The 13,455-nt window shown below is 40.3% G+C and overlaps 1 protein-coding gene across 1 annotated transcript in view; it reads left to right on the top strand.

The window, feature by feature from the left end:
• The window catches only part of Ppp3r1 (protein phosphatase 3 regulatory subunit B, alpha), a 39,987-nt gene extending 27,442 nt beyond the window's left edge, over window positions 1-12,545 (top strand). Inside the window, exons 3-6 of the mRNA XM_052734777.1 lie at window positions 3,651-3,827; window positions 4,770-4,829; window positions 5,244-5,428; window positions 10,447-12,545. Of these exons, the coding sequence (XP_052590737.1) occupies window positions 3,651-3,827; window positions 4,770-4,829; window positions 5,244-5,428; window positions 10,447-10,494 (470 nt within the window). The 3' untranslated portion in view covers window positions 10,495-12,545. The remainder of the gene's footprint in view (window positions 1-3,650; window positions 3,828-4,769; window positions 4,830-5,243; window positions 5,429-10,446) is intronic.
• Window positions 12,546-13,455: the final 910 nt, after the last annotated feature.

The raw sequence follows: 13,455 nt of genomic DNA, 5'->3' as shown, positions 1-13,455 counted from the left end.
GCAGGGTTTTGTCACGGACTAGAAGTTGTGTCAGATCTCTCCCGTTAGTCTCCCCCGAAGAGGATGTAACAGTGTCTTCCTTTGATTCAGAACTTTCTCTTTTCTTGGGGATTCTTAAAGAAGGGAGGAGAGAGTGAGAAGAGGGGCTGTGCGATCTGGAGTCCCCAGAACTCACTCTCAGTTCCAGCAGTGTTTCCAAGATTTACTTCCTGTTCCTTAATATTTCTTTTCCTCCTCAAGTTTGATAGTTTGCTAAACACTCGGATTTCTTTTTAAACTAGTAATTTCTTCATTTCTTGGATTGCTTTTAAATTCCTATTAGACTGGCTATTTTTCATCTTTTGATTGCCTACAATTGGAACTTGTAGTAAGAAATAAATGAATAGACCATTCAGGAGTACCAGCTAGTCCCCATTTCCCCAAATACTTGCAACTTTCCAGTTAGAATGATAACTATGAAACGTAAAGTCAGCTGCTAATTAGCTTTTTCTCCCAGCACATGCTTCCTCTCCTGAAGTTTTGTTTCCCATTTTAGTCCCACTCTCCTTCTTTCCTAAAAATTACAGCCGTTTATGTGAGCTGATGGGATTGTTTGGATTATATTTCTGTGCTGCTAACAGGAGTGATTTCCTTGTTCTTGCCCTGAGGTATTTAGTTCCTCCCATGGTATACTAGAAGTTTTATCTCACAAGTTTGGGATGTCATGACACAGCCCCATATCTAAAAGATTACCCTTAAGTGTGTCTTCTTGGCATACATGGAAGTTTTTTCAATTTCAGAAGGAAGTACACTGCCTCAAGGCTTCCCTTTGAGGCCATTGAATGTCTAGGAAGTTCCCCTTGACACATGCACCCTATAGGACTGGAAGGAACATATGCCTCTTCAGTGTTTCTCTGATGAGTTGCTCAGAGCATTTCTATACCAAGAATAGTCAGGTCCCAGAAAGCAGAAGAGACAGAAAGAAATGCTAGGCTAGAGGAGTGCTAGGAGAAAAGATGGAAAGACGGCAAACAAGGCTGTGACTAGCACTCTGAAATGAGGGTCATTAACAACCAAAGAGGAGGTCCGGGCCACAGGAAGAACTTCTCATTTACCTGAGAAGGCAGTGCAGACCTCTGGGTGCATGGTACTAAGTGCTGACTAGTGAGTGACTCTTTGTGAAAGTAGATAATCCTTTGAGTCACTGAGGGATTGCAGAAACACTCAACGTGAATCACAGCTCTGACTCCAATGGCAATATAATTTATTCTCTATTCTTTACACGAATACAACTGACTACAGTTCAGGAACAGAAAGTTGGGTTATAATGAATAGCACAGTCACCATTAAATTCTTTCTTGATAGCTGCAGAATGAACGAAACTTATAAAACTAATGTATTTAACCAAATATGTTGACGAGGATCTGTGGTGGGTGGTTTACAGTGAAGTAGAGAGACCTTTGCTGTAGGTTCAGATGCTATGTTGACATTTTTAGCTTTAGGGTCGCTGGAAGTCAATGGTCTGCTAAGTTACTATACCCCGATGGTCAGCAGTGTGTTAGGTCAGGTCAGGTATTAAGGTTATTAAAGAAGCCGAGGTCTGAGATAATTTAGACTGTATTTAGAACATACTGAAAGTACAAAATCATGAAATTTTGATGCGTTCCTTTAAGAACTCTTCAGCCTGGGTGTGGCATTTCTTCAGGTCACTTCAGTTCACAGAGTTTAAATTTATAGGTAAGCTTTTCAGCTGTAAAGAAAAGATGATCTGCATTCAGGAGGCTGAGCCAAGCAGATCTCTGAGCTCAAGGGTAGCCTGGTCTGCATAGCAAGTCCAGGCCAGCCAAGTGTGCATAGTGAGGCCTTGCCTCAAAAAACCCCTTTTTTGAAAGAAAAGATAATCTTTTCAGAACTGTCCTTCAAAAAGTGGAAAAACCACATGCTCATAGTTTGTTGAAACAGTGGAAAACATAAAAGATTGAAGTTTGGTTTTCTGACTTTTTTTTAATGGAGGAATGGAATCTTTGGTGAAAGGTAGTATCAGATGTTGAAAATGTATGCTTCAGTACTTATGCAAAGTACTGATCTGTGACTGCTAAATACTGAATGGGGGTAGAGTTTGAACTGTCTGTAGATTGGTTAAAAAACTAGCATTTCAAAAAGTGAAATCCTGTTTCATGTGTTACCTTGCAGCACATCTCACCCACTGTGGGCAGTGGGAGGCAGTGCGTGGATGTCTGCCTCTGTGGAGATGGAAGCCACACTCCCTTGAACAGTGCATTAAGGAACTACGTTTCCTATTTTGAAGTTTGTGTTCTCTGATCTTGATTTCAAACACTTTTCTTTGTTGTCATCCACCCCTAAGCACTGTTCGTGGCTTTGCCTTCCTAGCCAGCTTTATAATAGATAATTAGGGACAGATGCCATGAGTTTTGGTCTTCCTAGATGAGTGATATATATAAACATATGCATGTGACATAAATATTCTGTCTGTCTGTCTGTCTCCCTCAATACTCAGTATTCTGAAGAATGCTGGGCAATGCAGTAAACTGTAACTTCCAGCTGCCATGTTGAACACCGTGTTCCACAGTGTGCCCAGTTGCAGGGGCCTTGGGCATAATTTACCAAATTACATGATGTGTTCCATGCTTTATCACTAAACATGCTTGGAGAGTTAGGTGGTTTTGCTCATCTGTCCATGTATGTTAGATGAGGCTAATCCGTGATGTCTGCTAGATTTGATGTATTGTGTGCATTCCTATGGGTTGGTTGGTATCTTATCCCATCTCTCAGAGTATCTCCATAAGTCCATAAAGTTCCATGTTTTACTGGCATTCCTCTCCCCCTTTTGAATTACGATTGATGTCAGTGCCATCCTGTGACTTTGTGGTTTTACTTTAGTACCATAGATGATTTTTACAATATGCATGTTAATATGTTTTTGTATTTTAAATGAACACTTTAATTTGAAGTTCCTACAATGAGTATCGTGTGTATGTGTCATAAACAGATATTTAGAAGGTACTTTGACAGCTTTTCTTTTCTAAATTTTATGTGTATGTATGGTTTGGCTGCTTGTATGTCTGTGCACGACTTAAGTTCCTGGTGACCACAGAGACCAGCACAGGGCATCAGATCCCCTAGAACTGGAGTTACAGATGGTTGTGAACTCCTATGTGGGTACTGGTAATTGAACCTGGGTCCTCCAATAGTGCTAGCAGGCAGTGCTCTTAAGTACTGGGCCATCTCTCTACCCTGTACTTTTCTCTAGAAGTACTGAAAGCCGAGGTTTGATGAGAGAAGTAAAAGCTGTATTGTAGTTGCTCATACTTGGAACCTGAAAGAATATTCAGGAAGCCTGCATAAACTCCCTGGAAGGAAACTGGATGATGCCGGGTAAAATGGGTGGGAAACTTCGGGATTTTTAATCATAAGGTATTAGTCATAAATTATACTTTAAAAATGAAAATAAAGGTACCATGGTACAGAGCAGAAACTGATTCAGCCTATATCACAGACCTCCATGGTCAGTTTGGTAAAGTATTGTCACCCTGGGATTATGGCAGGAGCAAACAGAAATGTAACCTTTGTTGTATTTACTTAGAAGCAATTTGTAGCTTCTTAGATCAAATTGGAAGTTAAAATCTTGCTGCTTTTTGGTTTGCTTTTAGTTGATGCTGATGAAATTAAAAGGCTAGGAAAGAGATTCAAGAAGCTTGATTTGGACAATTCTGGTTCGTTGAGCGTGGAGGAGTTCATGTCTCTGCCTGAGTTACAACAGAACCCTTTGGTACAGCGGGTAATAGACATATTTGACACAGACGGGAATGGAGAGGTAGACTTCAAAGGTAAGGAAAGGCATTTTGTATTTTAAAGTTAGCCTTAGTGCACCCTACATAAGAATGAAACTAGATTTTTTGTAAAGTGTCTCTATTTTGGGTGATTTTATAATTAAAGTTTGTGCTAAAACTAATCTGTTAAAGGTTTAATTACTCTTCCCTTTTTGCTTCCTAAGTTATCAAGGTATCTCTTAGAGTGTAATCTACCACAGTAAGGGACATTTACTAGTTCTCTGTTTTAAGAAAGTCATCCTCACTCAAGGATGGCTTAACAGTATTAAAAGCTGTATTTTTCTTTTTCCTTACTGTTTTTTGTTTTTTTTAAGAGTGAGGCCTGTACTGGTCAGTTTCAGCAGCCTGTGCCTGCCTTATTTCAGCCTAACACCAAGGAATCTTTTGTGCAAATATTGATTGACTGTTGTATCATTTTACATTTGATCTTATACTTTTAAACACACATTTAACTAGAAATTTTAATGTTCTTGTTTTGTTTATGAATTACTGTTTACCAGATAGTAAGTAAATTCTTTTTCTAGAACTTTTCAACAGTGTATTTACATGTTTAGAATAGAAACCTAATCGCTTTTTGTTTTGCTAAAACAATGTATAGACTTTTTCTTGTCATAGTCTAAAGAAAACCTGTTAAATAAATATCCTTAAAGAGTGTTTTTGAATATTAATTGCTTACAGGCCTTAACACTTAATTCATATTGATTAATCTTGAGAATGCAAAGTTACAAGTTCAAATAAATAAAATGAAATCTCCTTGTGTTTGGAGACTTTAAAATTGACATTATTGATTTTTCGGCACTACTTTTTGGTTTTTCAAGACAAGGTTTCTCTGTTCAACACTGCTTTTAATATTTTGCACAAGAAGTAGCCCTTTGAATATTGCTTTTCTTTATAAAAATTTAAAGTTGTGATTTGTAAACATTTTCAACTTTTATGTAGAATTCATTGAAGGAGTCTCTCAGTTCAGTGTCAAAGGCGATAAGGAACAGAAGTTGAGGTGTAAGTATTTTCCCTTAAACTACCATTCCGTGTTGTGTCTTAGACTTCTAAAACATTTTTAAGACTTATTTCTTAGTCATAGAAGTTTCACATTCTCAAGAAAAGCACTTACGATGTTTGCAGCTAGTATATTTGAATAATGAGCTGTTTTTAGTGATATAGCTAGAGAGCAGATGTTTCTGAGGACAGGCATATCACATGTTGTACGTTGTATCACTTATTTTGCCTAGGTAGTCTACACTCCATATCTCAACCTTCTAATCAGTTAATGTTAAGTCAAACTGTGTAAGTAGTTTCTGTGCTTTCAAAAGTGCCGTCTTCACAGTCACCTCTAGATATCTGGTAAACCGCTTTTCATTTGAAGTATTGTGTTTGCCATATAATTGCAGTGATTTCCCCCTCTCTTTTTTTTAGTTGCTTTCCGTATCTACGACATGGATAAAGATGGCTTTATTTCCAATGGGGAACTCTTCCAGGTGTTGAAGATGATGGTGGGGAACAATCTGAAAGATACACAGTTACAGCAGATTGTAGACAAAACCATAATAAATGCAGATAAGGACGGAGATGGAAGAATATCCTTTGAGGAATTCTGTGCTGTAAGTGGAAAGGCTGATTCTTCTATTAAGTGTGTTGTTTTAAAAATTTTATTTATTTATTATGTATACAGTGTTCTGCCTGCATGTGTCCCTGCAAGCCAGAAGAGGGCACCAGATCTCATTACAGGTGGTTGTGAGCCACCATGTGGTTGCTGGGAATTGAACTCAGGTCCTCTGGAAGAGCAGTCAGTGTTCTTAACCACTGAGCCATCTCTCCAGCCCTTAAGTGTGTTTTAAAACATTTTAAGAATAGTTTACTAGACAATTTTGTAAGCATATTTTTATTTGAAATTCTGTTTTGTCCAGTTGCCTCACATTCAAGTTTGGGAATATGCTGTTTTAACTGCTGATAATTAAGAGATGCTATTCTCAAGAATTAGTATACAGACACAGTCTGATAAAATGCTACAGGAATGGTGGTGGTGTGATTGGGGGTGGGTGTGAATGGATGGAGGTCAGCACCAAGTGTCTGCCTCATATGCTGTCCTTATGTTTTGAACTCTTCTTCCACTGAACCTGAAGCTTACTGTTTCTGCTCGACCAGCTGGTCAGCAAGCCCCGGGATCTCCTGTCTGTCTCTCTAGTGCTGGCATCACAAATGCATTCCACCAACCAGGCAGTGGTGGCACACACCTTTAATCTCAGCCCTTGGGAGGCAGAGGCAGACAGATCTCTGTGAGTTTGAGGCCAGCCTGGTCTACAGAGCGAGTTCCAGAACAGTCAGGGCTACACAGAGAACCATGTCTTGTACCTGCCACCCCCCTCCAAAAGAATCAGAAAGCAAAACAACAACAAACCCAACAAGTACATGCCACCACATCCAGCTTTTTTATGTGGATTCTAACACAGGTCCTCATGCTTGCATGGCAAGCTTTTTACCAACATAGCATTCTCCTCATGGTACCAGTAACTTACTTGGTGATAGCGCCCCACCCCCCATGGGGTATGTTTTTAAGGTTTGTTTAAAAGTAACCCATGGAGTTGAGAATAAAGTTCAGTTGGAGAGCACTTGCCTGTCACCTGTAGCCGTAAGTTTCTCCAGTCCTGCCCAGCCCACATTGAATCTCTACCATCCGTGTCCTGCAGCCTGTTGGTCCCAAGTAAACACACAGGCTTATATTATTTACAAACTATATGACCTATGGGTCAGGCTTCTTGCTAGCTAGCTCTTATAACTTAACTCAGTCCATTTCTATTAACCTATATGTTGTCACGTGGCCGTGGCGTTACCGGTCTGTGGGCATGTTGTTGCTCCTTGGGCATCGGGCTAGCTCCCTGACTCCACCCTTCTTCCTCTCATCTTTAGTTTGAATGTATCACCTAACCTTATCCTGCCATGCCATAGGCCAATGCAGCTTTATTTATCAACCAATCAGAGCAACACATATTTGTAGCATACAGAAGGACCTCCCCCAGCAGGCACCAGTCAAGAGAACGCCCCACTGTTTTGCCCATGGGCTGACATTTTCTCCGTTGAGGCTGCTCTTCCCTGGATGACTATAGCTTGTGTCAAAATCATAAAACTCTAACCAGTCAGTCTGAATGTGATGAAATGTTTTGTGCTTAAAGCTAAGTCTCCTCAAAGTGAAAGAGAAGTGCAAGTTTGTCTCGGATTAGTATGTAATGTATACATACGGACTTGCTGTGTGGAGTAAAAGACTAACAGAAGTAACTAGACTAGAGTCTGCCGTGGCGGGGAGGATAGAGCAGCATGACCTCAAAGCACTGGTCACATGTCACCACAGTTAGGAAGCTGATGATGACGAATGCAGCTTCTGCTCACCTCTTCTCTCCATTTACAGGCTAGCATCTAAGTCAGAGAAGGTCTGCCCACAGTGGGGCTCTTCTCACTCTGTTAGTGCCATCAGCCTAGAAGCCTGTCTTCCAGGTGATTCTAGACTCTGTCAGGTTAACAGCACAGCTTCACTGGTTGTCACCTTGAGACCCAAACACATCATTTTAAAGCCATAACGTTCCACCCCGTCCCCGTAAGTTCCTAACCATTGTTATAATATAAAATGCATTCAGTGTAACATTGCAAGTCAGAGAGTAAGAAAGAAAGACAAGGCTGGGTGACTATGACACTGTAGACCTTTATGGGGGAGTCCTGCATAGAGGCTTTCTCTGAGAAGGAGAACCCACCATCCTCTTAGAAACTGCAAGAGTCTTCTAGCTTGATTCCTGTTGCTGACAAAACACTGACCAAAAGCAGCCCGGGAGGAGAAGTTATGGTTAATGACTGATGGAAGTAGGTCTAGTTTTAGTTTGGTTTCTTTTCCTGTGATAAAACACCAAACAGAACCAGCTAGGAGAAGAAAGGATTTATTTATCTTACACTTCTACACTAAAGCCCGTCATTAAAGGAATCCAAGGCTCAAGTCAGGAACCTGGAGGCAGGAACTGAAACAGAGATCATGGAAGAGCACTGTTTCCTGGCTTGTTCCCCAGGGCTTGCTCAGCTTGCTTTCTTATACAGCCAGAACCACTGCTGTGGATGGGGTGGCACTGCTGCTCACAGTGTGCTGGGCCCTCCAGCAGCAATGTCAATCAAGAAAACCCATCAAAGGCCAGTGTGATGGAGGCATATAGCCTTAGTTGAGTTCTTTCTTGGGTGTCTTTAGTTTGTATAATGAGCACAAAAGCTAAGGCAGGAACTGAAGCAGAGACTGTGGAGGCCCATGCTTATTAGCTGGCTTCTAGCCTTCTTTTCAGCTCCCTTTCTTAGACAGCCCAGGGATGGAACTGTCTCTCTGCAGCACACATAGCTGTTCTCATGAACCATCTTCGTTCCATCCGCACAGCTCTCCTTGGCAGAACTTCCATGGTCCTGGCATCTAACATTCTGGACTGTCTGTTGAAATCTAGGATTCACCTTCAGCACTTCAGGCAATGATTTCTCAAGGTCTCATCAGGGACTCAACTTTGCTGTGCTACAGCTCCCCTCAGTCTTGCATCTTTCAAGCCTTCAAAACCACTAACACATAGATGACACCATCCAGTTCTTCTAGCCTGGCCCACTGTCCCAGTTGCACCAGCTTCTGTGTGCTGATTCTGGGGTAACAGTCTTGTAGGTAGTTGCTTCTGAGGAGCAGGGAACTGTTGTGGACTTTATTTAAGATGTGTTGCATTTGTTTAACTCTGTGAAGCTATGTTACTGTGCCTGTCTAAAACACCTGATGGTCTAATAAAGAGTTGAATAGTCAGTAGCAAGGCAGGAGAAAGGATGGGTGGGGTTGGCAGGCAGAGAGAATATATAGAAGGACAAATCTGGTAGGAAAAAAGAAGTAACCAGAGGAGGACGATACAGGGGCCAGGCACCCAGCTACACAGCAAGCCACGGAGTAAGAAACAAAGAAAAGCATACAGGAATAGAGAAAGATAAAAGCCCAGAGGCAAAAGATAGATGGGATAATTTAAGTAAAGTTGGCTAGAAACAAACCAAGCTAAGGCTGGGCATTTATAATTAAGAATAAGCCTCTTAGTGTGCTTTATTTGGGAGCTGGGTGGTGGGCCCCCCAAAAGAGCAAATACAACAGGGAACCCCTCAGTTTGGACTGAGCTCATTTCTTCAACAGCTGCTGTTGCTGTACTCAAATGAAGATACATATAATTGCACATTAACATGTGATAGTCTTCCAGAACCTGCCCTGATAGCTACAGTCAGATCCTCCAGGCAGATGGTAGGAAGGAGTAATGGGGGTGTGGAGGGGGCAGGACATCTTAGGAAAGTAATGGGCCTGACCCTGTCACTAAGTTTACTCAGTCAGTAGCCTCATATACACAAAGGCTCGGAGCCTCAAACATGGGAAGAAAACCTCTACTATGGAACACAGAAATGAATACAAACCTATACAGAGTGTTTGGAATAATGATCACTCAACCCCACAAGAACACAGTTAAGGAGCGGAAAAAAAACCTGTCCTCAGTAATATACTGAATCCTTGAAACAAACAAAAAAACCTGGGTAATACATAAAAGATTATAGAAGTTCTTAGGGGCTATGAAGAGAGTGCTAGGGGTCCCAGAAAGAAAATGGGAAAAATAAATAATATAAAAACATCATAATCAAAGTTCATACACTTCCTGAAATGATTTAGTAATAGCATACATAGTATGTTAAAACAGTAGAGCATGAAAATCAGTCTGCAGATTAACAAGACCCAGGCTAGTAGGGCAAAGGCATCATTGAGGGCCTTCATACAAAGAATCACAGTCACAATGACATTGAATTTCTCAGTATCTGATTTGGAAACTAGACAGCATTGTTTTGGGGGTGAAAAATATAGATTAAACCTAAAATTCTGTACAGCTGAGTTAAACAGTAAAAATAAAGATGTATTCCAGTCCACCTTTCCTCTGAAACTAGAGGATATTCTGCTATAATGTAAGTCAGAAAAGAATGGGTAAAGTGCCTCCCTCACAAGCATGAGGCTTTGCATTCTGATCACAGTGCTGAAGATGCTGAGACATGCAGATATCTGGAGCTCATGGGAAAGTCAGGGATCATATTGTATGCACCATACAATGCAGATGTGCACACCTGCATGTGTTTTACTATGTAGGGGGAAGAGGTATAAAAATTTAACTGGGGGACTCTAGCCCACACCCCTCCCTTTAATCCAGTTTCTGAAAACAGGTAATGTGTGTTTTTAAGTTTATACTTTCTGGTAAAATGGTGTCGTAGTGTCCTTTTTGTTGGCTGTGGTAAAAACACTGGCCCAAAGCAACCAAAAGCTTACAGGTGTAATGCACCATGAAGGGAAATCAGGGCAGGAACTGGTGCAGAAACCATGGAGGGAAACTGCCTGCTGTTGTGGGGGTGGCTTCATTTACAATGGGCTGGGCCCTCCCACATCAATCATTAATCAAGAAAGTGCTGCACAGACTGGCCCATAGGCAGTCTGATGGAGGCATTTTCTCAGTTAAGGTTCCTCTTCCCAGATGACTCTAACCTGAATTCAGCTGACAAAAAGTAGCCAGGACAGATGATTTACTTACTAAAAACTTGTCTGTTACAGGTTGTAGGTGGCCTAGATATCCACAAAAAGATGGTGGTAGATGTGTGACTCTTTGAAGAATACCATCCAACACTTTTGCTTTCTTCTCCATCTCTGAAGATCTGCTCAAGACGTCCAGCAATGCTCTCTGTGTATTTAAATGGAAGTATTTTTCTCTGTGAAGCCACATTTTCCAACATGAGCCTCATGAAGCCAACTAAGTGTTATTGAACTCCTACTCTCTCAATAACTCTGTGTAGCACTTTAAGGTTTGAAGGACAGCAACATGAAAAGAGCATATCAGTGTGGTGGAGAAAGGGAAGGGGTTGGCTTTTTAATTTATTTTTCTTCATCTTTTATAACAAGAAAGTATCTATATATACATATGTAAATATTTATATATAGATATATGTAGCTTTCTATATATTTAGTAGGTTGGCTTTAATTTAATATACTTGATTCAGAAACAAAATGTTAGAGTACAAAAGTGCCAAGCAGAACATCAAACATCCTTACTTTTATTTCACACAGTTTTATATGTAGATAGAAGATTGTACAATGCGCCAGGTATTAGGCCAGCTGTTTCCTTTCTGTGCTTTCTCCTTTGAGAGATTGATAAAGCATTTGTTAATGCCCTATTATTTACCTTAACTACATTTTTGTAACGAGTCTGTAACTTTATTTATATCTCTGAATATGTTTCCAGGGACTGTGTCTTATTGCTGAGCAGCGTTTAATCCATCTCTGTTGGAGGTCTAGTTCAGTGCTGTTGCCAAGAGTAGGTTCTTGTGTCCAGAGAAGAACTGCATATGCTATGGCTGCTTCAGGCTGATACTTTATAGTCATTGTCATTTTTACTAAGTGTCCCTGAGGAAAAATGTAATTAGCAGTTGTGATTTTATAAAGGTCAGGAGTTTTCTGAGGCAGTCATGACTTTTTAAATGTATTATTTAGTGAAGAAAACCCAAAGTAATCATGTAATGGCTTAGAATAAATATCCTTGCTTCATTCTACACAGTTAAGTACTTGTCATTAAACTATGTATGAACCACGCATTTCCCTTCTGCATTTCAAAAAACATATCAGTTAATCTAAAAAACAGTAATAACTTTAATGAGCACATATTTATGTAAAATCCTGTTTGTGATTAAAATGGGAAAAGTCTTGCTAACCTATATGCATAGGAGAGCAGATTTTGTCCAGATTCATAGTTTTAAAATTTCTGTGCAGAAGGCAAGATAACCCATGACAGATTTTTGTTGTTTTGCCCACGATTAGTGATGGATGATGATCTAATAAATTTGTGTGACATAAAAGTATGTCATGTTCTACCACTCGACATTGTCCCTTCCCTTTTCTGCAAAGGTACTATAGGCTGAAAGTAAAAGGTTCTGGTTAGTTTTATATGACGGTCTTCCCTATGTAGTTTTTCTATTCAAATTGGTTTTATAATCATGAATGGTAAAGGGTGGGTTGAATCAAGGTGAAAGAATATTAAATTGAGCACACCTGCCTGCCACCGCTGTTCCTTCAACTGAGTGCTGCACACCATGGGCTCTGTCTGTGAGAGAAAAATCCCGGTGCTTGGTGTCTTTGCATGACATGGAGTTTTGCATGTAGATCAATTTAAAATGTACCTCTTGTTTACATAATTTGCATAATTTTAAAAGATGATGTTGCCAAACTTTGGAAATGTTAATATTCAAAATGAAAATCTCCACTACATGTAACTACTTTCTTCCTCTGGATCAGTACGTGGCTTACAATCCCAGCCAGTGGTTTGATCTGTTCCAGTGTCAACTGCCATGTGCTCTGCTTCAAGAGGGAACTAGTCTTTTGTGAATTTTTTTGTACATAATTATTTGTTACAAATATTTTAGCAAATGCTTTCTATATCTCTTGCTTGTGCATATCTTGGCTGGCGTTTGGAAAAAAAAATAGTGCGAACTATTTCCTTACTGGGGAATGAGGGTTTTTCTTTTTTAGTTTGTGTGAGGGAGGTGGGGAGGGCATGGTTTATGTTGAATGTTTAAATTTTCTTCTGCATGATACACGTCATGTTGTGAAATCTTTAGAGAACTTCATACTGTATGAGTAAGAAATAAAATATTTGAAACTTGCTTGGATGTATTCTGTCATCTTTGATGTACTGCTACAGTTGGACACCCTGTCCCTGCTTTAGGGTTTACAGACTTGGTAAATGCCTCATTGTTGTTTTGAATCATAAGCTACAGGTGAAATGTCTGGAACAAACAGAACAGCCCGATGTTACAAAGCCCGTGACTTCACTTCCTTCCTTGACCACTCCCTCCCTGCCCTGGGCCTGTTACAGTGCCTTCAGGGTTTGCCCTCAGCTGTATACCAACTCCATACCCAGTTAAGTAATGCCTTCAGTACTTTGTTCACCTGTGTATGTGCTGGCTCAAAGGGGGACTTTTCTGACTGTTCTGTTATAAAGTGTAAGTACTCTGGGGTCTCCTTTACCCAGTCTCATTTCCTTTATTCCCTAGCACCCTCTTCCAAGCATATTTTGTCTTCCCTGGTTATAGAATAAAAAACAATGCTTTACACAGTAGTGGATTCCTTGTTTTGCAGACACTTCTAGTTTTTCAGAATATCGCCTGGGTCACGCATGTTGTAATTTCATTTTTTTTTTTTTCTTTTTCTTTTCTAAGTTCACACTAAACCAGGCTGGTCTTGAATTTTTTTAATCTTCCTGTCTCCGCTTGCAGAGTTCTGGGATCATAGACCTGTGTCACTGACCCAGGTTACCGTTTTATAACTTTAACAGATGAAATTTTATTTTTGAGACTTATTTTTTTTTTCAGATAGGGTTTCTCTAGGCTGGCCTCGAACTCAGATTCCTCCTGCCTTTGCCTTCCCAGTGCTAGGATGGATTAAAAGCCTGGGCCACCATGCCCACCCAGCCTACGTCTGAGACTATTGCAGAATTCTTATGTGTTCAGCACTGTAATGAGGTTGAGATACTCATGGCAGGTAAGTGATGCCCCTTACCTAAATGAGTTGTGG

This window comes from Peromyscus californicus, unplaced genomic scaffold, assembly GCF_007827085.1.
Source record: "Peromyscus californicus insignis strain IS unplaced genomic scaffold, ASM782708v3 Scaffold_13__1_contigs__length_99412109, whole genome shotgun sequence".
Classification (NCBI taxonomy): Eukaryota; Metazoa; Chordata; class Mammalia; order Rodentia; family Cricetidae; genus Peromyscus; species Peromyscus californicus.
Note: the sequence above shows the minus strand (reverse complement) of the source record. Positions and strands in the feature narration are given on the sequence as shown.